Source organism: Musa acuminata, chromosome BXJ3-8 (assembly GCF_036884655.1).
Source record: "Musa acuminata AAA Group cultivar baxijiao chromosome BXJ3-8, Cavendish_Baxijiao_AAA, whole genome shotgun sequence".
Classification (NCBI taxonomy): domain Eukaryota; kingdom Viridiplantae; phylum Streptophyta; class Magnoliopsida; order Zingiberales; family Musaceae; genus Musa; species Musa acuminata.
Genome location: NC_088356.1, coordinates 38,987,070 through 39,013,582, shown reverse-complemented (window position 1 = coordinate 39,013,582; position 26,513 = coordinate 38,987,070). Strand labels below are relative to the sequence as shown.

The window sequence follows — 26,513 nt, the reverse complement described above, 5'->3', positions numbered from 1 at the left end:
TCGCACAAAGAAAACATCTTTGACCTAAAAGATTCTTCTCCAAGTAGCAGTGAATCTTAGCTACTTCTGTATGGCAATTTTAGAGAGAGAGAGAGAGAGAGAGAGAGAGATCCTATTAACTTGTGCAGGTCCAGGCCTTTCGATGTTTCCAGAGGAATAGCAGCTTAGAGGACTCCACGCTTACACTCTATACTGTAGGATGTTATCGTCTACACACCGAGAGAGAGAGAGAGAGAGAGCAACACCAGCAGCGCAGATTCAGAACTTGTGCAGGTCCAGTTCTTTCCATGTTTCCGTAGCACACAGCACATACCAGAGAGAGAGACAGAGAGAGAGAGGATTAGGGTTTATGACTATGCTACAATAGATAAGGACCAATGAGGAGTCAAGGCAAAGAATTGAGGAGTTCAATAAGTATTTTCCTTTTTTTTTGTTTTGTTTTGAATCATACTTTAAAGTTTCTGTTTGAATCAGAGTTTTGCCAATCGACAGTGTTTTTGAATCAATGTTGTTTTTGAGTAATAGCTTTGAATTTGTGCTGCTGCTTATACTCTTGAAACATTGTTTGATTCGTACCATCTTTGTTTTGTGTTTTGAATCATTGTTTTTAATTATACGAAAGAATCTTTATTTTGTGTTTTGAATAATTGTTTTCAATCTGCATTAGTGGTGAGTATGATGATACTTGTATTATGGATGATGAGTGGTGTTTCTGCTTATCTTAATAGATCATGTTGATAGTAGTTCTCATGAGTATGATGATACTTGTATTATGGATGATGAGTAGTGTTTCTGCTTATCTTATTAGATCATGTTGATAGTAGTTCTCATGAGTATGATGATAAAATAGTACCAGAGGAGAATAATTAATAGTATATATTTGATGAAAATGCTACTGTTCAGGAGCAAGATGTGTCTCGATTGATATCTAGATAATTGAGATGGTGAACATACTAAACTGATGTGGAAACAAAATAGCTTACCTCCATCCATTGTTGTCAAAAATTTCTGTAAAGTTTTCTTCTTGAACTTTGGTACTTCTCGGCTCAGAACTCTCGCTTTAGATGGTGTAGGAAAGTCTTTTTGCTTCAAAGAGATTGAGCCCAAGGACCAAAATCCTCGTATATATAGATGTTCTCCCATCAAGAACATTTATCATCACCAATTCATAACGTTCAAGAATTAATTCAAATTTATAACGTTTGGATCATAACGAAAAACTTTAATGATATTAAATATTTAATTTAATAATAACGATTTCATATATAAAGAATAAAAAACTGAAATCATTTAAATCATAATAAATGAAAAAATTCATGATAATAAATTATGAATCTTAATGAGAAGAATTATATTACTATTAAATTAGATATTTAATAATAATGATTACACTATATCTATACTTTAATGCTAGAGCTAACATGCATAATCCTGTGTTTCAATTAGGGATGTATTTTGAAGAGTTTCTTAGTACTACCAAACAATATATGATAACAATGAGAAAACAATTGACCAATGTTAAAAACGATAAAGAGAGGATTAGGATGATATGCCAGATTTGATATGATTGATGATAGATGCATCATAAAAGCAACAAGAGTCATCGTTCGATAATCCTCTAGCTCGATAAATATTGTGATAGGATTAAAATGAATCCGAAATTGGTTGAAGTCAATAATTAAAAAGAGTATATATTGAATATCCCAATACACAAGGTTTATAGAGTTTAGAATGAAATACTAAGTATATCATATGTACCAAGAGGGAAGAATATGCTTTATTATAGAATTATTCTGAGGAGATATGTAACAAAAATTCATGTGTTTTCAATTCTAGATTTGATAAATAAAATGATATATTCCGTAGATTCTATATCAGCTTTGTTGGAATGATTCATTGCTGCAATGTAGGCACATTATAGGCCTAGATGGATATCATACAAGTTATACATCAAAAGTTGTACTGTTGATTGCTATGAGGAGTGACACAAATAATCAAATATTTTCATTTGCATATACAGTAGTTGAGAGGGAGAACATCTCAATCAGTGGTTTAGATGAGTAGAGGCCATTGCACATTTGCTTCATGACGCCAAATGCAGACACTGTTTGAAACATTTATACAACTTCAAGGAGAAGTTGTGAGAACTATAAGAGTACATGATTTTAAATAAGCAACTAATAAACATAAAATCGATACAAGTAATTGGTTGTAGAACTCACAAAAAAAGTATTTAACATGAAGCAACAAATCGCGGTTTTGCTCCATCTAATAAGTCCTCGTCACAAATCTGATATCATAATAACATAATCCATTCAAGTCATTATATAGAAGAATTTGTTGATTCCAAGTCATTTGTTGCAAATCCTAAGACAAAAAATTTGAGGCAAAATGTTAGAGTCGAGATCATTCAAAACTACATCGATGTTGCATGGGTCTTATATCGTGGAAGCACCATTTTGTCCTTCACTTAATCCATAAATCGGCATGTGACATCATATGCATCACCCTTCGTAAAAATACAAACGGCATTATCAAAAACAGACTCATTTTATATATATATATATATATATATATATATATATATATATATATATATATATATATTAGGATCAAGTTTGCACTAATAGGAGGAGGTTGAATTAGTACTTATAAAAATATTAAGAAGGTGTGAAGGGGAGTAAGCAGGCAAGTCATTAAGCAACATGAAGAAAAAATAGAATAGGAATGACAAAGTAGAGATCACTCCTGATTCCTCGTTGAAACTACCGGCGTCCATTAATGATCTTTCTTTAATTGGCGAATATCAACCATTTTCTTACTGTTCTTTTTCCTTTTTACGGGTTTAAGAGACAATCCTTACAAATCTCACACTTCTCTTGAATGATCACAAAACTAGAAAGGGAGGAGGAGGACTCTAGTACTTTTTCAACACTTTCACACCCCAAAATCTCAAGACTTCTATTCACACTTTCATTGTTCTTCTATGTAGAAAAGAGTGGGATATTTATAGGCCCCAATGACTTCAAAAATGGAGTTAAAAAGTGTCTTATCTTGTGTTTTCGAGGTACTGGTGGTACCATTGTCATTATTGGATGGTACCACCGTCTGCGGACTAACATTGGGCGATACCACTGCCTAGTTTGGGCGGTACGATTGCTTGACAAAGTCTTGGAGACCGGGCTCTAGCAATACCGTCGCTTGATAACATTAATTGCCGGTGGTACCACCGCCCAGACCACTTGGGAGATTGAGCCCCAAGCGGTTCCACCGCTTGACATGGGTCCAAGTGGCTGAATGAATCATCTAGCCGGCCCAATTCAGCTTAGTTATAGGCCTAGTTGGCCCATGATTAAGTTAGTAGGATTTTTTCCAAAAGTAACTCAAATCATAGGTCTAACTATGATAGTTAAGGCTAAAATAATTATTCTACTTGCAATCTTAGTTGTCTTGCACATAAATGGTTCAATCGAACTCTCGATAAACTTCCGACGAATTCCTAGCAATCTTCCGACAAGCTCTCAGCAAACCTTCGGCGAGCTTTCACTACATCGTCTGATCCTTTAATGTATCCCTTAATTCATCTGACCCGATGGCCGATTATTAATTTCAGCCCAACTATGATTCTTCTTTAATCATTTTGCTTTTCTAACGATCATAGTTAATCCTACGTCACTTATCTCAACATATAGATTAGATCATTAATTCACCTGTGGTCATCAAAATTCGAGATTCAATAACATTAAAATAAAAATAATAACTAATTACTCTTATATATATATATAATTTTCCTTTTAATAAATGTTGGACGGATTTTTATAATACTTGTAATATGCGTTTTTTTTGGGAAACCGTTATAATCTGGAGAAGTTTCGGATGATATGATGATAACAGTTACGAACAGGAGGAAGTCGGGAGGCGAAACCGTTATGTCCTCTATCTCCCTCTCCGCTTCCCGCTTCCGAACCCTAGCCTTTCTTCGATCGCCCACAGGCGACTGCATAAGAGGCCCGCGCGCCCATGGAGCTCCATATGAACCACGCCATGGCGGAGAAGCGTCACGCCGCCCAGAATCGTCGTCCAACTGCCGTCCGATGGTTCAAGGAATGGTGCGGCGCCTTTTCCCCCAACCCCCCTCCTCCTTCGTCGTTCCCCTCTTTGAAATCTCTTGTTTTCTTTGTGTTGATTGGTTTCTTGGTCTTGTGGGTTAGGGTCTCTTGATTGGCTTGATCCGGAAGCAATTAATTTGGTTTCTTGGATGATTGATCTAGGGTTCCGCAAGACGTGGTTACGACGGGTGGGAAGTGCATGCTTTTGAAGTGGGTTACGGGTATGTTTCTGTCGTGATTGCTGTATGGCTATCAAGTTGTAAAGATTGAATCTTTGTCCGATGGAGTCCTAAAAACTTCTTTGGTCTCTAATTTTCCCACATCAGAGTAGGAGTCTTGACATGCGTTTTTGATTCATGTCAAATCTTTCTCCTTCTTATTGTTTTTTCTTATATATTGCTTTCTTTACCAAATATCAACTTTCTGTAACAGAGGTACCTATGACTAATGTGAGAATTCTGATGTATCTGATCATGAACAGTTTAAGATCATGTACAATATTATTTGTCAGATGTCCTTTATGTTGAAGCTCTTTTGTTTGTTTATTGTGTTACATACTGTTGACAGTTAGCAGTTTGAGTGCATAAGATGTCTGAAGAAAAGAATTTGAGTTTTTACTATGGCACGATTACTTAAATTTTCACATATCATTCTCCGGAATAATTAGGATTTTTAATATATTCTTGCGAGCCTATTAGCTAGATATGTGGCTCTTGCATGACTTTTCCATTTTGATCAATAATTTAATTAGCATGGATTTCCTAATTGCTTACCTTTCATGTTATCTGACTCGTAGTAATTGGGCCTTCGTCATGTTTTAATTAGAGGATATGCTAAAAGCTTTGAAAGGGAAGAATAAGGAAACAGAAGCAGAAGAGCAGAAACCTGAACCAGCTACAGAAGTTCTATTCCTCTGCAGCTATGAAGGTTGTGGGAGAACTTTTATTGATGCAGGGGCTTTAAAGAAACATGCTCACATCCATGGAGAGAAGCAACACATTTGCCAATACGATGGATGTGGAAAGGTGACCTGCTTCATTTTTTGTTTACCGTTGCTTTCAAATCTGACAATGTTCTTTTCATCTGGAAGCTGAAAGTTCCTATATATTTCAATTGTACCTGATTGTATTTTTTTAAAAAAACTTATCTGTTAATTTTACACCTATCCTTAACAAAGTTTTTTTCTTTTTTATTTTTTGCTCCTTCCTTTTGTTCTCCAAAATGAGGGTTGTTTTCTTAGTAAAATGTGGTTAATTCAGTGATTAAAGCAAAAAAATTATCTAAGAAGTCAGGAGTCAAATTTCCACATATCTTTTTCACTAAAAGAGGATATTTTTGCACAAATTTGTCGTATTTGTCAAATATATATTGCTTAGGTGATTGAAGTTAATATAAATCAACTTATTCTCCGAAAATATAGAGTTTACAATATGTTTTGGTCTATCTATTGTTACTTTGGCATTGTTTGGTCACTTGTAGTTCAATTAGCTTCACACACGAGTATTTATATGAGATGTTTCTGACAGATGAGGTAGCTTCTCATGTTTCTTCTCTTTCTAAGATCAACCTGTATCTTGCAGAAGTTTTTAGACAGTTCGAAGTTGAAGAGGCATTATCTTATTCATACAGGTGAAAGAGATTTCATATGCCCCCATGAAGGCTGTGGTAAGGTGATTGTTCTATCCTTTATTGGTAAATGTACACCATAAATGTGAAGCTCCACTTTGATTTCTCTGACTTGTCCCAATTGCACTTTGAATTCTATGCCATGTTGGAGTTCCATTTTGATCTCATGTTTTGTTTCATTTCTAGATCATTTTCTACATAATTCTTTTACTATTGCCACAGTTTTCCCTGTATTTTTATGTACTTTATATTAACTTTTGACAAAGTTATGACTTGCAAAGATTTGAACTGCAGGCCTTCTCATTGGATTTTAACTTGAGGGCACATATGCGGACGCATTCACTAGAAAATTATCATGTTTGTCCTTACCCAGAATGTGCGAAGAGATTCACAAATGAAAGCAAACTACGAACCCACATAAAGACACAACACGAGAAGGTAGTCAATCCTAATTGATTTTGAATTGTATGCTAGTGTTTTATATTGCAGTACTTAATTTATTGCACTTAAGTTTTTTTTTTGAAGAAGATATTTTTATTGCATTAATGGCATACAAGACGCCCACCTATCACTTATGCAACAATGCACTAACCAATCGGATGTCTTAACAGAGACTTTATCGTGCCTAAGTCGCTCAACACATGATTCTTTAGGTGATTTTATCATTTGAGAATAACTCTATTTTTGTGGATAGCATTTTACAAGGCTTTTGCATTAGATGGCATCACCCTTGGAGGCTTAGACAAACAAGTCTGAGCTTCGTAAACAATTCTATGTTGCATTGATTTAAGCTGGTTCAGCAAAATTGTCATAATTACAAGTTTAATTTCTTTACCTTTTAGCAGCCTAAATGTGTAGTAGTCCTTTTTGTAGATGTGTAGCATTCTTGTTCATATTCTTTTGACCTTGTTTATGGAGTTCAAAAGAATCTACAACTTGCTGAATAAATACTCTTCTAAATTTCTATAAGGCAGTAATAATGGTCTACAAGACCAGGATGTACTTCTCTCTTCATTTCTGGATTTGGTTATTTATGATGCTTGCTTTGAAGAAGCCAGGCCAGCAGGCTTAGGCGTCATTTAGTAACAACTCAGAGCAGGCTAGAATTATGTTATAAATTATGGTGCTGTACTGAAGCATTTCATTGTAGAAGTTTCCTCATTTGTTTCGTCTAAGCTCAAGTTGTCTCAATTGAATTGTTTGGACTTGTGAGCTTCTTTCCTTCCACTGTTTCTTATCCTTTATTTTCATCCTATTTTCCCATTTGTCTCGATTGAAATATGTGAACTATTGAGCTTCTTTACGTCCAGTTGCTATTTGTACTTCATTTTCAGTTCAGTCCCTACCTGAGTAACCAGCTAGTGCTAGGTGATAGATCTAATAAATTGTTTCTAGAACCTATGTAACCTATGTAGATGGTTGTACCTCTTATGACCATGTCAAATACCAACTTTATAGATTTATGAAGTGCCTCCATGTCCAGAAGGTACTATACCATTGGTAACTTAAGCATTTTATGTCAATGTTGACAAGCATCCATGAGAATTAGTTGTCTGATATGATCTCTCCTATGTGGGCTGCCTATATATGCATATATTAATATCACAATATAGTTATTGATAGAAGTTAATTAAAACTAGGGCAACTTCTTTGGAAAACCTCTCTTTTCGGGCTTTTCCTAAGAGGTGTCCCTTTTCCATATTTGTGCCCCTTATTTGTCGTAATCTCTGAAATGTCCCTTGATAAGACAACTGAAGTAGTGTTTTTGTAAATCACTGTAAGCTTAATTAAAAATATTATAATTGAAGGATTGGACTAGTTCACCTATGAACTTGTTCATCTGATGGTCTTATCAGGGGAACGATTCCTCGGTTAATTATTCTTCAGTTAAACTGTTTTTGGTTAATCTTACAGTATTTTGAAAAAACACCGTAAGTATATTAAAAAATACTATAACTAACATAGAAGTCTTTCTATTTGGTCAATCTTGTTCCCAAGGATACCTATTTGAAACCCTGGTTGTCTTGTTCCTGAAGATACCTATTTGAAACTCTACTTTTGTATATAAGCTGGATTCTATTAGGTTTTGGGTCCATTTGCTTCAGCTACAACCTTATAGGTGTATAGTATTTTGGAGGTACTACCAAAAATGCTATAAAAAATTCTATAAGCTTATTTAAAAGCACTGTAACTAATATAGAAGTCTTCCTATTTGTTGTTATTGTTCATAAACCAATAGTGATACGTATTTGAGATCCTATTTTTATATATGAGTGGGTTTTTATTGGTTTTGAGTTTGTTTACAATGTTTCTTAATGGACTCATGATATTTTGGTGAAGTGTCAAAAATACTCTTGAAGCCTATTCAAAAATCTTGTAATCGTAAATCTTATATATGGGGATTGGACTGGTCTATAGCATAATGATAACTTTACCTTATAGGCTGGTTCATAGGGTGTAACATACCTGCACAAGTTGTTTTGTCCTTTGGGAATTTTGAAAAGGGGCACCTTATTTGAAAAACTCAAAAAGGACTTTGTCCGAAAATTCTCCATTAAAACTAAACAAGAAGGTAAAGGAAAATTTGGAAATAATGTATACTTAGAACATGGTCTACTAATGTATACCATGTTTTCGGTTGTATTGCTTTAAAGAGCTATCACATTTGACATAAACATTTTTTGAACGAAAAACTTATATTGATGATTGCAATTTCTCAATTCGGCTTGTATCGACCAACATTTATTGGTCTTAGTCCTAATTGAGACGGGACTGCTCCCATTCGGACAGTCCGGTCCATAAAATAATTGTTTAAAGAGAATCATCACCTCTTCCTCTTCCTTCATCGCCTCCACTTCTTCCTTCCTCTTACTTCTTCTCGTCCTCTACCATCACCTCTTCTTCCTTCCTCCTTCCTCCTTCCTCCTTGTCCTCTATCGTCACCTCTTCTTTCTTCCTCCTATCTCCTTGTCCTCTACCACTGCCTCTTCTTCCTTCTTCAAAGAAGATAACATTCCATATCCAACTTGAAAAAAAAAAATTCGATGATATATTCTTGATAGACTTCCATCTTATGTGAATCTTTTTCCTCTACAATTACGATTCATAATCTTTATTCAAATTCAGATTTTGATTTATTTTCATTTTTTCACATTTGCTTCATTTCTGTTTTTCTTGAATAATATAGGAAACTAAAATTATGAGTATTCTAGATGTTGTCATATGATAACATTTTCAATTTGCATAAACACCCAAAAGTAATATATCTTAATTTGAATAAACAATAATTACCATGATCTCGCATCAATATTAAATAGACAAACATATAAAAATGACTATTTATTTTAGAGATTAGAAGGCAACAAAGGTTTAAAGAGGCGCAACTATTGCGGCGTAAGCTAATATGATCTATCGCACAACCACTTTATCTATTGTTCAACTTTGATTTTAGCAATGTTTTTGCGTGGATAGTTATAGATGTAATACAGAAGTCCTGGATAATATTTTTAGCTCAAATTTCAAGACATTTTGTACGGTAATTTACTTGCACAAAACTAATGCAAGCCAATGATTTGGTTTGATGTTCATCAAAGGTTCCGAATACACGTGTAAGGACCTTCGACAAAATCCATCAAACTAATTTAGCTTTCATTTCTGAGGATGTAACTCGTTACCTGACACTAGATAGCTATCGGTGAGGTGAAGTCCTTGAAGTAGCTTATGCACTGATAAAGACATGTATTTTTCTGAATTATAAATGGTCAAATAGAACCTGACATTATATTTGGTCGTATGAAATCTCTAATCTAAGTTTTATATCACAGAGCACAGTGATGGATACGGTGAAGCACACTACACCAGTGGAAAAGCCACATACTACCCCCAAGTTATCTGCAGCTGCATATGGTTCCGGTTCTGCAGAGCGTCCGTACGTCTGTCCATACGAAGGTTGTGGGAAAGCCTACATCCATGAGTACAAATTGAATCTCCATTTTAGAAGGGAACATCCTGGTCATAACTCAGAGGAAAACGGTAAACCTTCTCCGGCCGTCGACCAAGCTGCGGAGGAAGGCAGTGATCAGGAAGTGTACCTCGCAAAACGCAGCGTCGGCAAGAACTCAAAGCGGAGCAAGCCCAACCTGACGCCGCAGATGCCACCTGCAAAAGTTTCGAACCGCAAAGGCACAAGTTCGACTCCCAAGAAGAGTACACCGGTGGTGGTGGTCAAGAAGCAATTGCCGAGCAAAGAGATGTATGAGGAAGACAGTGAGGAAACAGAGGAAGACCAGGATAATGTCGAAGAAGAAGATGGAGGATGGAGATGTCAGGAGGTGAACAGGGACGACGAGGAGACAGAGGAGGAAGAATGAGCGATGGTAGTTGCCGCCTATGTTGTTTTGAATAATAACGACAATGTCGTTATGAGCAATGGTTATTTTATCTCGATGTATTTGCTTCAGAGTTGTTGTTTAATATCGACGAATGTGATGAAAGATGAGTGTAAAATTGATCGTGGGGGGTTATTCCTTATTCTATTTCCGAATCTGTATATGACAAACAATACTAGCATCGATGCCGTACCACATTGCCTGTAGAGTACAGCTAAAATAATAAGCTTGCTGACATTATGATTGGAATCCTATCAAATTAACATAATAAATGTTAGCATATATCAAAGTGTGATTGGTTTCTTTTGACATAATGGTGAACTCGATAAATTGTGATCTAATTTGGTGTTGCTTTGTGTTTTCACGAAGCAGATCATTAAGTTGGTGACAAGAAGGGGTGTGACAAAACAACCAGAGACATGATGGATGCGGTTCCATGAACACCACCACCAAAGCAAAACGTATTAACCTGACATAACAAACAATGACAAACTTTTACATGCAGGAGTGAATGGCATGTATTGGGTCAAAAATAATATTATGACTGTTGTTATTACTGAACAATCTGTAGAATGTCAACACCACTACCCTGCAGGACTGAATGGCGAAAACAGATGCATTTATTGGGTCAAAATAATTGGGACTTTATGACAGTTGTTATTATTGAACAATCTGTAGCATGTCAACAACACTACCCTGCGATGATGATCACCCCGAAAAAATAAGTTTACCAACAAATCCATTTTCCCAAAATAAATTTCGGGCAATCAATGAATGTCTGAAACAACCAACAAATCCATGTTCCCAAAATAAATTTCACGCAATCAACGAATGTACAAAAACAGCTGAACAGTGCCGATAACTGCGTGTTAACGTTCTCATCCACAATCTGCTGTTTGTGCTGGAATTTATGAGGAAATATTCACTTGTTGAGATCCATGTAAGCAAATCCAAATACCAGGCTTTGAGATGCCAAACTAGTGTATGTACAGATAATGGGATTCAGAGACGTCTCTGACGAAACAATGTTGCAGAAAAAGGAAAAAAGAAATTAATACGGCATGCATCAAATACCCTGAGGCACAACCCACTTAGGACGAGCCAAACTCCAATGGCTACTTCATAGGAAAACAAAATGCTATGAATCTTGGCAAATAAATAAAATGACAACCTGCAACTTTGCTACCGATGGATGCCTGTCATCGAAGTCCTGAAGTATTCATGATGTTTCTTGGGCGTTCGAACTGTTGCGTCTGAGAGGGCAGAGCAAATTATCAGAGTAATTGTATCTTTATTGCCGAATGTTATTAACACTAACAAAAGAATGCAGCGAAAGAGAAACAGATTTTATTTCAACCATGCAGTCCAGAAAGGCATAAAATAACCATCAGCACAAATAGTTTATTGGACTATGGTGCAGGTCAGGCTTTCCTAAAACCTTGGAATAACATCTTATCCTTTGGTATGGTTTCTCATCGTGCAACTACGAAAGGCGATTTCACTTCTGATGCATAAAATCAAATAGAAGGGTGTCAAACTCACTGGTCCTACTGATGATAATTTATTGTGCAAAACCAAGAAAGTTTAACCGCTAGAGGGGTGAATAAATTCTGTTCAATGTCAGTAGCAAACCATCTTATAAATTTCATATAGATCCGGAGCCTATTCACTGTTTTGCTAAGATCATGGAAGGAAAATAGGGCATAATGTGCATAAGATTCTCACTAACCAAATTAACATTCCTACAATTTTAACATTACATCTGTTTCATTCTTTCAAATGACACGAATAAGCCATTGCTATTTCTGCTATTTACCTATGAATTCAACTTCTCTTCTGCTATTTTACTGGATGTGTGATAGGTTACATAAGCAAGAAGAGAATGTTTTTTTGTGAACTAGCCCTAGGTCCTCTAAATTGGTTATTGTTTACCAGGTCTTTAACATTTGCTTCTTATGATTACAATGTAGAAGTGTCATTACATTCCCCAAATAGTTGGGACACTGCAACATATGTTGTAGTAGTTATTATACATCACCTAAAATTTAATAGCTATATTGTTGCATTCTTGTCCTAGATAGATCTCTAGGTAGATTTATCCTTCTTGGACTTAAAATTGCCAGTTGTTTGAGTCAAGAATTACCATATTTCTGTCTACAAGCATATACTCCAAACCTTATCCAGGTTGTGGAGAAGCCCCCTTCTTTACATGGTTTCAACTGAACCAGGTGATACATACCAGTCAAGGTTATAAATCCTGGTCTAATACCGGTTTCCACAACTAGTCTGATTGGTATAGTATCAGTAACACTGGATGGTATACTAACCTATACTGCCTATATCACTGAAGATTAAAGAAAAATAGACCCAGCTGGATACTTTAAGCCAGTATAACACTGGTACATGGTAGAACAATCTATATTTTAGTCCATTCAACGGTCAATTAGTTTAATAATTATTTGTACACAAATATTTTTTTATCAAATCAATCTTGCTTCATATGATCTTATCGTCATTTGATCAATTAAAAGTTATACATGAGATAACAGATAACGATAAGTATCATCGCTTATTAGTTAACTAATAATATATGAGAAATCTTCTCCTCTCCTCCCTTCTACCTCTCTTCCCATCACCTCTTCCTTTCTTCTCCTTCCATCTCTCATCTCTTCTCTCTTCTCCTCTCCTACCCTCTCTTCCTATCCATTCCATATATAATGATCTCTGTATTTCATTTGGCCATAATAGCATCTATACTGTGAGGTGTCATCTTTAATATAATTGAAAGACAGTTCATATTTCTTGCATTGATGTTATCTAACATAGAGGTTACAAAATTATATCTAATTTGCCAAGCACAATATTCCTTTACATAATAGATTATTATTTGGATGTGGAAAGTGTCATGATAAGAATTTAGAAACTGTTAGGATGTGCAATAATATTATATGGTCCGTTTACATATGCAAATTTCATCTAAATTCTAAGTTACATTGATATATGTAACCAATGTTCTTATTAACCATATTCCTATTTGAAATATACTATTTATAAATTTCTTTAGGTATATATATGTATCTTAAAATTATAATTTTTATTTTTTTTACAGTTAGTATGATCTTACAATCTTACAATCCGATCCTACGATTTGAGTTTGTGACCCCTTACGATCCTAGGTAGGACAGCGAATTTGATAGTCTTGCACAAGAACCTTCAAGGACATGAAGGCCTGTTACAGTGAAGGATAAAAAAAAGAGGGCTTTTGAAGGCCAAGGGTATGAAAAATTGAAATTGATTATAAAAATGAAGATGAAAGTTTGTTGTTCTCTTGCAACTTCAAGGGAGGCCTCAGAATAGTCATTCATAGCTTTTTGACAAGAAGAATATTCAACAAGCAAAAAGAAGTGTTCATGCATTGACTAGTGTTGCTGTGCAGAAATTGCACATGGTCACAAGGATGTAGACATCCGCTGTCACTTTAACATCTTAGGACTTCTGATTTAGTGGTGTATATCACTATGATATCATGTCTCTTTGAGGAATTACGTAGTTGATGAAAATCCTGTGGGCCTCGCTGTCAAGCCAAAGGAAGCCTTGACTTTTATTTAAATAATCAATTGTGGCTACATAAATTATATCCGGTTCATTTAATGACAATTGTGGCAATGTCACCTAATATGCATTTTTTTTCTATGTTTTCATTCATAATGATTGGCTCTTTGACATCTTTGTGGCACTGGTTTTCTCTTTATTCCTTTTCCCTTTTTGGCATAGCCATATTCCTTTGCAAAAATTAACTCTGAGTTGAGTCGTAAATATTTTTCCAACTTGAATCATGCAGTCAAATCATATTTCTGGCATTTTAACCGATACCACATATCTCTTAACTGCCAACTAATGCAATCATATGCAAGTAAAAGAGGGTGGTTAAGGAATTGTGGTAACTTATGCTAAAGGGATGGGTTCCTCCAATCACCTCTCCTTGCAGTTTTTGGGCCCCTAACCAGGAGGTATACAAACTTGCAAAGATGAACATATGGATATGTGACATGCCCCAACTCACTAATAAGCCTCTTCTATGCAGTCAGAAAGAAAAATAAGTTGAAATATAGATATGCAATTTGTTTGGCCTTGAGCTTTATTTCCTTTTAATTGAATGTAAAAGTATTGTTCTTTTTTTCTTGTAGGTATACCATGCTAATACACAGACAATCATAATCGACGAGTATGAGCCATATGGAAATAATACATGATCATAAAACTAGAAAACATAGATGATCCAATAGAACTAACATCATTAATGAAACAAGATGAAATCACCAATAAAACAGATCAAAGATCAAGATTTTAACAACTGCTAAGGAATTAAGAGGAAAAGAGAGGAGGGAAACCTTAGAGCGGGATTGGAGTTATACAATCGGGTGAGGCGGTGAGTGTCGCGGGGTTTGGGCTTCGCAGGCTTCTTCCGGAGGCCGCAGATCTCTTGCACCAGCGGAACGTGAATCAACACCGTCTTCCACGCCACGAACCAACCTGTAGAAGAATCGAAGCTGAGGTCAAACAGGAATCGAGAAGACAGAGAGGATCTAGGGTTTCGTGGACTAGAGCTAACTGAGGAGAATCAAGGACAGGACGAAGGAGACGGCAAGGAGAGGGCGGACGAGGAAGACGGTAGCGTGCACCCATAACCACCACCACCAGCAGCGATCCCCGTCGCCAACGCCGGACGAGTCATCGAGCATTATGCGATCGGAATCGAACCCTAATTCTCCGTCTCCTTCAACGGAGGGGGAAAACGAGAGAGAGAGAGAGAGAGAAAGAGGGATCAGAAATGCTCGAAGAAAAGGATCCGTGCGCTGCGAGGGAAAACGACAAATACGTAATGTGTAATCTTCTTCATCCCTCTCCTTAATGATGATTAGTTTCGCTAATACACTTAATTTTAGATCGATCTAATCGATCTCTTATGGGAGTGGATACCCATCTATCCGTCCTACAAGTGGCTCTATATATATATAATTGACTATGAAAAAATAGTACTAATACCGATATATATATATATATATATATATAATCCAATTCAATTAGTATTAGTACTATCTTTTCATTGTCAATTATAAGAGGGCTAGAGATAAATCTTGTCATTGTTAATTATATATTTCACCACTATCTTTTCATGTTTTATGTTTGATTACTAAGCAATCTGAAACAAATAAAAAAGAGTTTTATGATTAATACTTAAGGAAACTGAAACAACTGGAAAAGCACAAAGGGAGAAAAAATAGTGAAATATACTTATATAGATTGGAAATCCTTCAAAAGAAAATTAATTTCTAATCCATGATCAAAGCTTTTGCATGAGTTAACAAACAATTTGCTGCAAACAAGTGTCCAGGCATAGATAATCCTGATTCTAAATTCATGCACAATTATATCTTACTGAAATTTGATACCATCAAAGTGAAAAATGAATCGTAGCAAAGAGGACAACACAATGTAATGTTCATAACAAACTTTAACGAGTCATCGAGCATTATGCGATCAGAATTGAACCCTAATTCTCCGTCTCCTTCAACGGAGGGGGAAAACGAGAGAGAGAGAGAGAGAGAGAGAAAAAGAAAGAAAGATTGAAAACACTCGAAGAAAAGGATCCGTGCACTGCGAGGCAAAACGACAAATACGTAATGTTCTTTATTTAATCTCCTTAATCCCTCTCCTTAATGATGATTAGTTTTAATTCGATTAAATCTACCACTTGCGATACCCGGATTATGCTCCCGTTCTATGATTGGAGTCATGGTCGGCCCAACAAGTGGGTCCGCTGTGGGCTCCGTACTGCATCCAATCATAAGTGTCAATGCAAACCCTATCTTGGTTGGAGAAAATAATTCGTTCGCTACGAGACACAAACCTACATATAACGTGTTTTCGCTAATCCTCTTAATTTTAGTTCGATCTAATCGATCTCTTGTGGGGGTGGATACCCAATCATGTATCCGTCCTGCAAGTGGCTCCATATATATATAATTGACAATGAAAAGATAGTACTAATACTGATAGTGCCACATCTTTTATATATATATATATATATATATATATATATATATATATATATATATATATATATATATATATATATATATATATATATATATATAAAATCCAATCCAAGCATTATTAGTACTATCTTTTCATTATCAATTACAAGAGGACTACATATAAATATTATCATTGTTAATTATATATTTCACCACTATCTTTTCATGTTTTATATTTGATTACTAACCAATCTCAAACTAATAGAAAAGAGTTTTATGATTGATACCTAACTCAGACAACTGGGAAAGCACAAAAGGAGAAAAAGTAGTGAAATATACTTGATACATTGGAAATCGTTCAAAAGAAAATTAATTTCTGTTCCATGATCAAAGCTTTTGCATGAGTTAACAAACAATTTGCTGCAAACAAGTGTCCAGGCATAGATAATCCAGATTCTAAATTCTTGCACAATTATACCTTACTGGAATTTGATACCAACAAAGTGGAAAATGAATCATAGCAAAGAGGACAACACAGCTTTTGAATGTAATGTTCATAACAAACTTTAACGTGTCATCGAGCATTATGCGGTCGGAATCGAACTCTAATTCTCCGTTTCTCCGTCTCCTTCAACGGAGGGGGAAAATGAGAGAGAGAGAGAGAGAGAGAGAGCAAGAGGGATCGGAAACGCTAGAAGAAACGGATTCGTGCGTTGCGAGGCAAAACGACAAATACGTAATGTTCTCTATGTAATCTCCTTAATCCCTCTTCTTAATGATGATTAGTCGTAATTCGATTAAATCTACCACTTGCGCTGTCAGATACCCGGATTATGCACCCGTCCTACGACTGGAGTCACGGTCGACCCAACAAGTGGGCCCGCTGCGGGCTCCGTGTTGCTTGCAATCATAAGTGTCATTGCAAACCATATCTTGGTTGGAGAAAATAATTCGTTCGCTATGAGACACAAACCTACATATAACGTGTTTTCGCTAATCCACTTAATTTTAGTTCGAACTAATAGATCTCTTGTGGGGACAGATACCCAATCATGTATCCGTCATGCAAGTGGCTCCATATATATATAATTGAAAATAAAAAGATAAAACTAATACTGATTGGATTGGCTTATATTCTCAACAATGCGAACTTTTTAGTCTATCATTGTGCCTCATCTGATATATATATATATATATATATATATATATATATATATATATAATCCAATCCAAGCAGTACTATCTTTTCATTGACAATTATAAGAGGGCTAGAGATAAATCTTGTCATTGTTAATTATATATTTCACCACTATCTTTTCATGATTTATGTTTGATTACTATGCAATCTGAAACAAATAGAAAAGAGTTTTATGATTGATACCTAAGGAAACCGAAACTACTGGAAAAGCACAAAGGGAGAAAAAGTAGTGAAATATACTTGATAGATTGGAAATCCTTCAAAATAAAATTAATTTCTATTCAATGATCAAAGCTTTTGCATGAGTTAACAAACAATTTGCTGCAAACAAGTGTCCAAGCATAGATAATCCTGATTCTAAATTCTTGCACAATTATATCTTACTGAAATTTGATACAATCAAAGTGGAAAATGAATCGTAGCAAAGAGGACAACACAGCTTTTTAAAGTAATGTTCATAACAAACTTTAACGAGTCATCGAGCATTATGGGATCGGAATAGAACCCTAATTCTCCGTCTCCTTCAACAAAGGGGGAAAACGAGAGAGAGAGAGCAAGAGGGATCGGAAACGTTCGGAGAAAAGGAACCGTGCGCTGCGAGGCATAACGACAAATACGTAATGTTCTCTCTATAATCTCCTTAATCCCTCTCCTTAATGATGATTAATTTTAATTCGATTAAATCTACCACTTGCCTTGTCAGTTACCCAGATTATGCACCCGTCCTATGATTGGAGTCATCTTCGGCCCAACAAGTGGGTCCGCTGCGGGCTCCGTGCTGCTTCCAGTCATAAGTGTCATTGCAAACCCTATCTTTGTTGGAGAAAATAATTCGTTCGCTATGAGGCACAAACCTACATATACCGTTTTTCGCTAATCAACAAAATTTTAGTTCGATCTAATTGATCTCTTATGGGGGTGGATACCCAATCATGTATCCGTCCTGCAAGTGGCTCCATATATATATAATTAACAATGAAAAGATAGTACTAATACTGATTGGATTGGATTATATTCTCAACAATGCAAACTTTTTAGTGCCTCATCTGATATATATATATAATATATATATATATATATATATATATATATATATATATATATATATATATATATATATATATAATCCAATCCAATCAAAGTAGTATTAGTACTATCTATTCATTGTCAATTATAAGAGGGCTACAGATAAATCTTGTCATTGTTAATTATATATTTCACCACTATCTTTTCATGTTTTATGTTTGATTACTAAGCAATCTGAAACAAATAGAAAAGAGTTTTATAATTGATACCTAAGGAAACTGAAACAACTGGAAAAGCACAAAGGGAGAAAAAGTAGTGAAATATACTTGATAGTTTGGAAATCCTTCAAAAGAAAATAAATTTCTATTCAATGATCAAAGCTTTTGCATGAGTTAAAAAACAATTTGCTGCAAACAAGTGTCCAGGCATAGATAATCCTGATTCTAAATTCTTGCACAATTATATTTTACTGAAATTTGATACAATCAAAGTGGAAAATGAATCTTAGCAAAGTGGACAACATAGCTTTTGAATGTAATGTTCATAACAAACTTTAACGAATCATCGAGCATTATGCATTCGGAATCAAACCCTAATTCTCCGTCTCCTTCAACGGAGGGGGAAAATAAGAGATAGAGAGAGAGAGAGACAGAGAGAGCAAGAGGGATCAGAAACGCTCGAAGAAAAAGATCTGTGCGCTGCGAGGCAAAACGACAAATACGTAATGTTCTCTCTGTAATATCCTTAATCCCTCTCCTTAAAGATGATTAGTTTTAATTCGATTAAATGTACCACTTGCACTGTCATATACTAGGATTATGCACCCGTCCTATGATTGGAATCACGGTCGGCCCAACAAGTGGGTCCACTACGGGCTCCGTGCTACTTCCAATCATAAGTGTCATTGCAAACCCTATCTTGGTTGGAGAAAATAATTCATTCGCTAAGAGGCACAAACCTTTATATAACGTGTTTTCACTAATCCTCTTAATTTTAGTTCGATCTAATCGATCTCTTGTGGGGGCGGATACCCAATCATGTATCCGTCCGGCAACTGGATCCATATATATATATAATTGAGAATGAAAAGATAGGACTAATACTGATTGGATTGGATTATATTCCCAACAATGCGAACTTTTTAGTCTATTATTGTGCCTCATATGATATATATATATATATATATAATCCAATCCAAGCAGTATTAATACTATCTTTTCATTGTCAATTATAAGAGGGCTACAGATAAATCTTGTCATTGTTAATTATATATTTCACCACTATCTTTTCATGTTTTATGTTTGATTACTAAGCAATCTGAAACAAATAGAAAACAGTTTTATTATTGATACCTAAGGAAATAGAAACAACTGGAAAAGCACAAAGGGAGAATAAGTAGTGAAATATGTTAGGATCGAGAGCACTAAGAGGGGGGGGGGGGGGGGGTGAATTAGTGCAGCGGATATTTTTCAGCGATTAAAAAATGAAAGCTGCGTTCGTTCGATAAAGACTATTTTGATGCAAAAGCCGATTCTAAGATTACTTATGATTAAGTGCAGTTTATGTTTAAACACAGTTAGCGTCTAAACGCAGTTTGCGTCTAAATGCAGATTGCGTCTAAACTCAGATTGCGTCTAAGCGCAGTTTGCGTCTTAGCGCAGATTGCGTCTAAGCGCAGATTGCGTCTAAACGCAGATTGCGTCTAAGCGCAGATTGCGTCTAAACACAGTTTTGCGTCTAGGAGCAGTTTAAGCAGAAGTATATAAAGACAATGTGCTGCTGTTGTACAGCTCAAAAAGTAATTTGCAAAAAAACAGATTTACGTCTAAACGTAGATTTACGTCTAGACGCAGATTTACGTCTAAACGCAGATTTACGTCTTAAACGCAGATTTACGTCTGAACTTTGAAACTCGTTTGTATACTCGCAGAAGGCAGTATGCAGTTGAAATCAAGACGTAAACGTGAACTGAGATCTGATGATTGTGCGAGGAAAGCCGATTTACATCTAAATGCAGTTTTACGTCTAAATGTTGAAACCCGTTCGTAAAATTGCAGAGGACAGTTTGCAGTTAATAGGATCAAAATGTAAGTGTAAACTGCAAAGAAACTCGTTCGTAAAAGCACGGAAGACAGTTCTGCAGAATCAAACGTAAACGTAAACTGTAATGTACGAAAATACGAATTTACGTCTGAATGCAGATTCGGAAGAACAGCACTTAGAACTTGTTCGTGAAAGTGCAGAGAGCAGTAGTAATGAAGGAGGTTTGCAGTAATGATAAAGTGCTCAAAAATAAACGCAAACCAGAGATTTAGAGTGGTTCGGTCAGCCTTGACCTACTCCACTTTTGGCTTCCTCCACCGACGAGGTCGCCGACGTCAACTAGGGGCCTTCCTTCAATAGGCGAAGGCCAAACTGCCCTTTTACAGTTTCTCTCCTTTTGACAGGCTCAGGAGACAACCTTTACAGACCTTTCTCTCCTCACTTTACAACTGAAAACTTGAAGAACAGAAGGAGGAGACTTAAAGGCTTTACAACACTTTTGAGCTCTTAGAATCACAGAAAAGATCAAGATTTCGGTGTAGGTCTGTATCTTTTCTGAATGGGTTGGGAATTTATAGGCCCCAACCCAATTCAAATTTGGAGCTCAAAACAATCAAATCCCGAAATTCTGGGATCAGGCGGTTGCACCTCTTGACTGGAGAGGTTGCACCGCCTGGCAGAGCTCGAAGACCGAGCTCAGGCGGTGCCACCTCTCTGCCAGGGAGGTTGCACCGCCCAGTCTTGCTCGAAGACTGAGCTCAGGCGGTACCACCTCTCTGCCAGGGAGGTTGCACCGCCCAGTCTTGCTCGAAGACTGAGCTCAGGCGGTGCCACCTCTCTGCCAGGGAGGTTGCACCGCCCAGTCTAGCTCGAAGACTGAGCTCAGGCGGTGCCACCTCCCGGCTGGGGAGGTTGCACCGCCCAGTCTCGCTGGGAGGCCTAGCCCAGGCGGTGCCACCTCCTGGCCTGGGCGGTTGCACCTCCTGGTGCAATCAGGGTCCGAATGGTTCATTCCATTCGGCCCAATTTCAGTCTTTCAGGGGCCCAATTGCCCCAAGATTAAGCCAATGGGATCACCTCCCATTTTCCAACTTAATCAACGTGCTAACTACGATTAAATCTAAGACAACTTCTGCAGCTTTGCTTCGGTGCGTCAATCGCTCCTTCCGGCGAGTTTCCGGCGAACTTCCGTCGATCATCCGATGAACCCTCGGTGATGCTCCTGCGGACTTCCGGCAAACTCCTGGACTTTGCGACGATCCACTTGGCAAGTTCCGACGAGCTTCGCTTGGCAAGCTTCTGGACTTCTCGGATCTGTTCTCGCAGAACCTCCGACGACCGTCCGAACTTCCGTCGAACTCTCGAACTCCCAACGTGATCATGAACTTGACTCCGGCGCAACTCCTGCTGCTTATCTATCTTTCATCGTAGTTAATCCTGCACACTTATCTCAACACATAGATTAGACAACAAATGACAATTGACTTCATCATCAAAATCCGAGATTCAACAAAATATACTTGATAGATTTGAAATCCTTTAAATGAAAATTAATTTCTATTCCATAATCAAAGCTTTTGCTTGAGTTAACAAACAATTTGCTGAAAACAAGTGTCCAGGCATAGATATTCCTGATTCTAAATTCTTGTACAATTATATCTTACTGAAATTTGATACCATCAATGTGGAAAATGAATCATAGCAAAGAGGACAACACAGCTTTTAAATGTAATGTTTATAACAAACTTTAACGAGTCATCGAGCATTATGCGATTCCTAATTCTCGGAATCGAACCCTAATTCTCCATCTCCTTCAACGGAGGGGGAAAACGAGAGAGAGAGAGCAAGAGGGATCGGAAACGCTGGAAGAAAAAGATTCGTGTGCTGCGAGGCAAAATGACAAATACGTAATGTTCTCTCTGTAATATCCTTAATCCCTCTCCTTAATGAAGATTAGTTTTAATTCGATTAAATCTACCACTTACGCTGTCATATACCAGGATCATGCACCCGTCCTATGATTGGAGTCACGGTTAGCAAAACAAGTGGGTCCGCTACGGGCTCCGTGCTGCTTCCAATCATAAGTGTCATTTCAAACCCTATCTTGGTTGGAGAAAATAATTCGTTCGCTATGAAGCACAAACCTACATATAACGTGTTTTCGCTAATCCACTTAATTTTAGTTCGATCTAATCGATCTCTTATGGGGGTGGATAGCCAATAATGTATCCGTCCTGCAAGTGGCTCCATATATATATATAATTGACAATGAAAAGATAGTACTAATACTGATTGGATTGGATTATATTCCCAACAATGCGAACTTTTTAGTCTATCATTGTGCCTCATCTGATATATATATATATATATATATATATATATATATATATATATATATATATATATATATATATATATATATATATATATATATATATATATATATATATATATATATATATATATCAGATGAGGCACAATGATATATATATATATATATATATATATATATATATATATATATATATATATCAGATGAGGCACAATGATATATATATATATATATATATATATATATATATATATATATATATATATATATATATATATATATATATATATATATATATATATATATATATATATATATATATCAGATGAGGCACAATGATAGACTAAAAAGTTCGCATTGTTGGGAATATAATCCAATCCAATCAGTATTAGTACTATCTTTTCATTGTCAATTATAAGAGGGCTACAGATAAATCTTGTCATTGTTAATTATATATTTCATCACTATCTTTTCATACTTTATGTTTGATTACTAAGCAATCTGAAACAAATAGAAAACAAATAGGAAACTGAAACAACTGGAAAAGCACAAAGGGAGAAAATGTAGTGAAATATACTTGATAGATTGGAAATCCTTCAAAAGAAAATTAATTTCTATTCCATGATCAAAGCTTTTGCATGAGTTAACAAACAATTTGCTGCAAACAAGTCTCCAGTCATAGATAATCCTGATTCTAAATTCTGGCACAATTATATCTTACTGAAATTTGATACCATCAATGTGGAAAATGAATCATAGCATAGAGGACAACACAGCTTTTGAATGTAATGTTCATAACATACTTTAACGAGATCGGAAACGCTCGAAGAAAAGGATCCGTGCGCTGCGAGGCAAAACGACAAATACGTAGTAATGTTCATAACAAACTTTAACTCATTCAAATTTCTGGTAATATGTAGTATCATTGGAAACACTCGAATGGAAATTGAGAATTGTGTAGCTCAAAATTTACAAGATTAAAAACTAACACAGTTCCATCATCAGTACTTGGGGAAAGAGATTTTTAAAACAAGAACTCTCAGATCTTCTAAGAGTTTTGAGGACTATTCATACTAAAAACAAAAGATATTAGAAGTCGGAGTTAGTATAGTAGGGTCCGGCTAAGAATAAGAAGGCAAATTATTTAGAAAGCAAGAAGAAGAAAAGAAAATTAAATTTTGAGGTCATCTTGAAAAAGGCAACTTGATCACAAAGATGGATAAAAAAAAGACTGAAATACACGTGAAAAGAGATTCATCAGAACTAAGAGCAATAATCTTAATATGTAAAAAAGGGTAATATTATCTAGTTCAAAATTAATTACTTCAAGAAAAAGAACAAAGTACTCCGAAAATAATGACCACCTGAACAAAAGCAAATGAAATTGCTGGTGACTGAAAAACAAGAGTATTTCTATACAACTTAGCATACAGTTTTTATGACCATACATAACTAAGACTATTCTTCAGACATTTGAAATGGAAGCTTGAAGCTGTGCATTTAGCTAAGCAGAAAAAAGAAAAAGCAAGGAATAGGTCGAACACAATGGTCACAAACAAGAACAGAAGTGCCACTTTATGGACCACGGTCATTAGCACATCCCTCAGTTACATGGTTGCATTTCATTTAACATAACTAAGATGACAGACATGTAGCCAACTCCAGATAGTCGTAGTAACTTGCTGTTGTTGCTGTCATTCCATGGTGGAAAATACGCATTGCAATGTTTTTGAGGTAAAAGTAACCCTTTACTTTGAGCAAAACCGAGTAAAACATATGCACAAGCTATTCGATGTAATGAAACAAGTGTATGTATTACTTGTATTTGAAAACATCTTATATCAATGGCAAACAAAATTTGCTTCTATTACACCAACAATACTCGTGTTAAGAGCATGCAAAGACCCAATGCATAACTGTTCAACATCCAAGCATAATAGAAACTAGCTGACAGGTCTGACGAAGATATAAAATCTTCCTTTCATTATGAAAGAGTGATGAAGTGTCGTAGTGAACTAACCAAGCTAGGAGGCCAATGCTTGGTCTCCCTGACATACGAGAGATCAGTATAGTGAGGATCCAGAAGAGTAGCAATTGCAAACTGGTTCTCGGCCAGCAGCGCAGCATGCTTGTCAACATACAATGCTGCAGCAAGAGCTGCATGTATCTCTGCAAGTGGCAAGTTATGGATGAAGTAAAATCTTACAAAAGTCATCATTTGTTTTCACCAAAAAGAATAAAAGCCCTATCTCCAAAAAAGAGAACCTGGGTAGCCCTTTAGGGATATCGAAACATCCTCCATTTCAGCAATGGCTTCATCTCTGTCCCCGATCTCATACAGCACCAACGCCCTTCCTACTCTAGCATAGTCTGCGAAAGCAAAGTCCTTGTAATCTCTAATCACCTGGAATCACAAAGAGGCAATTTTCAGCTAAGATTTATAATGACAGATTTCAAAATTTACAAAAATAACAAACTCTGGAGAGGAATCAAGCGTAAACTTGAACTCGCCAAAGATATGAATAGATAAAAAGAAATAGATGTGAACTTTGGAATAAAAATGTACAGAAATAATGAACTTTGGAGAGGAATCAGAGAACAAAACAAGAAATAGACGTAAACTTGAACCCGCCAAAGCTATGAACAGAAGAAAATAATGAACAATATAGTCCAATTGTGGAATCAGAGAACAAAACAAGAAATAATATAGGAAATTATCGGATGCCCGAACAATATAGGAAATTATCGGATGCCCGAATGATCAAAAGGTGGCATATAGCTCCCGGAGAAACAGTCTGAGATTTATAGGAAAAAATGCAGCCTTAGAATCCTAACTATCACCAAGTCAGAGAATGAAACAAGAAACTACATCTTTAGCGGTTTTAGTCGATACGTCGGTAAAGAAGATTGGAGAACATAACAAGAAAGATATGGCCAATCGATAACGTATAGACGGGGAGAGAAGCGAACCAGAGTGAAGTAGTCTAGGGCTTGGGAGTAGTCACCCTTGGCCTGGAGGTCGCGGGCAAGGTCGAGCAAGCGGATGGCGTCGGAGACGCGGCGGGAGACGACGGCGCTCGCCTCCCTCTCGCGGTCCGTGACGGGGTCGAAGGACGGGCCGGCGGCGACCGAGTTCCGACAATCGAGGAGGGAGGCGGCGGCGGCGGAGAGGAGGAGGCTTCTCCTCTTCCAACCGGGTCCGGATTCGAGGGTCCCGGAGCTGTGGCGAAGACGGGAGATCGACAAGAGAATAGACGGGGCTTTGGTGGCCATGGCTCCTACGGCAGAGACATGGATCGAATGACCGACCGCAAGCAGCATCGAAGCTCCTGCGATGCCGATCAAATCATGTGATTCTTGTTCACCATCGAGAAAGGCTCTCGTGGCCATCCATCACTGATCGACCGTCACCAACCCGATTCGGCCATTTTTACCACCTTATCCGGGGAAACCTCCAACGGTGGCCGAGATCTTTTGTGTGCATCAATCAACACCGGACAATGGGACAATGAATGCCCCATCTGGTCTGTGATTCCTCCTCCTCCTCCTCCTCCAGGACTCATCCTTGGTTGAAAAAAAAGAGCTCCAATGCAAATTTGGCTCCTCCATGCTATGCCGGTTTCTTGCAGATACAATATCGATACCAAAAACAAAAAAGAAAGGAAGAAATTTTAGCCTAGTCACTGCACAACATCCTCAACACTAAATAATGCGTCAACTACCGGGATAAAGAAAAAAGGAGTAAACCAAATT

The 26,513-nt window shown here is 36.6% G+C and overlaps 2 protein-coding genes across 4 annotated transcripts; one reads left to right on the top strand and one right to left on the bottom strand.

Moving 5' to 3' along the window:
• Positions 1–3,920: 3,920 nt before the first annotated feature.
• On the top strand, positions 3,921–10,363 carry LOC103994719 (zinc finger transcription factor YY1). 3 transcript variants are annotated; one of them, XM_009415138.3, is made up of 6 exons: positions 3,921–4,109; positions 4,272–4,330; positions 4,935–5,134; positions 5,690–5,779; positions 6,030–6,173; positions 9,560–10,363. In XM_009415138.3, exons 1-6 carry the CDS (start codon positions 4,021–4,023, stop codon positions 10,103–10,105), a joined length of 1,128 nt encoding a protein of 375 aa, XP_009413413.2. In that variant the 5' UTR covers positions 3,921–4,020; the 3' UTR covers positions 10,106–10,363. The 3 variants fall into 3 exon arrangements, with proteins under 3 accessions (XP_009413413.2, XP_065021201.1, XP_065021200.1); XM_065165128.1 differs by having other exon boundaries at positions 3,993–4,109; positions 4,212–4,330; XM_065165129.1 differs by lacking the exon at positions 4,272–4,330 and having other exon boundaries at positions 3,969–4,109.
• Positions 10,364–24,555: 14,192 nt separating this feature from the next.
• LOC135646008 (uncharacterized) lies at positions 24,556–26,186 on the bottom strand. Its single transcript, XM_065165047.1, has 3 exons — positions 25,731–26,186; positions 25,026–25,164; positions 24,556–24,929 (listed from the first exon to the last, which is right to left on the bottom strand). The coding sequence occupies exons 1-3, from the start codon at positions 26,148–26,150 to the stop codon at positions 24,745–24,747; spliced, it is 744 nt and encodes a 247-aa protein (XP_065021119.1). The 5' UTR covers positions 26,151–26,186; the 3' UTR covers positions 24,556–24,744.
• Between the last annotated feature and the right edge of the window lie 327 nt (positions 26,187–26,513).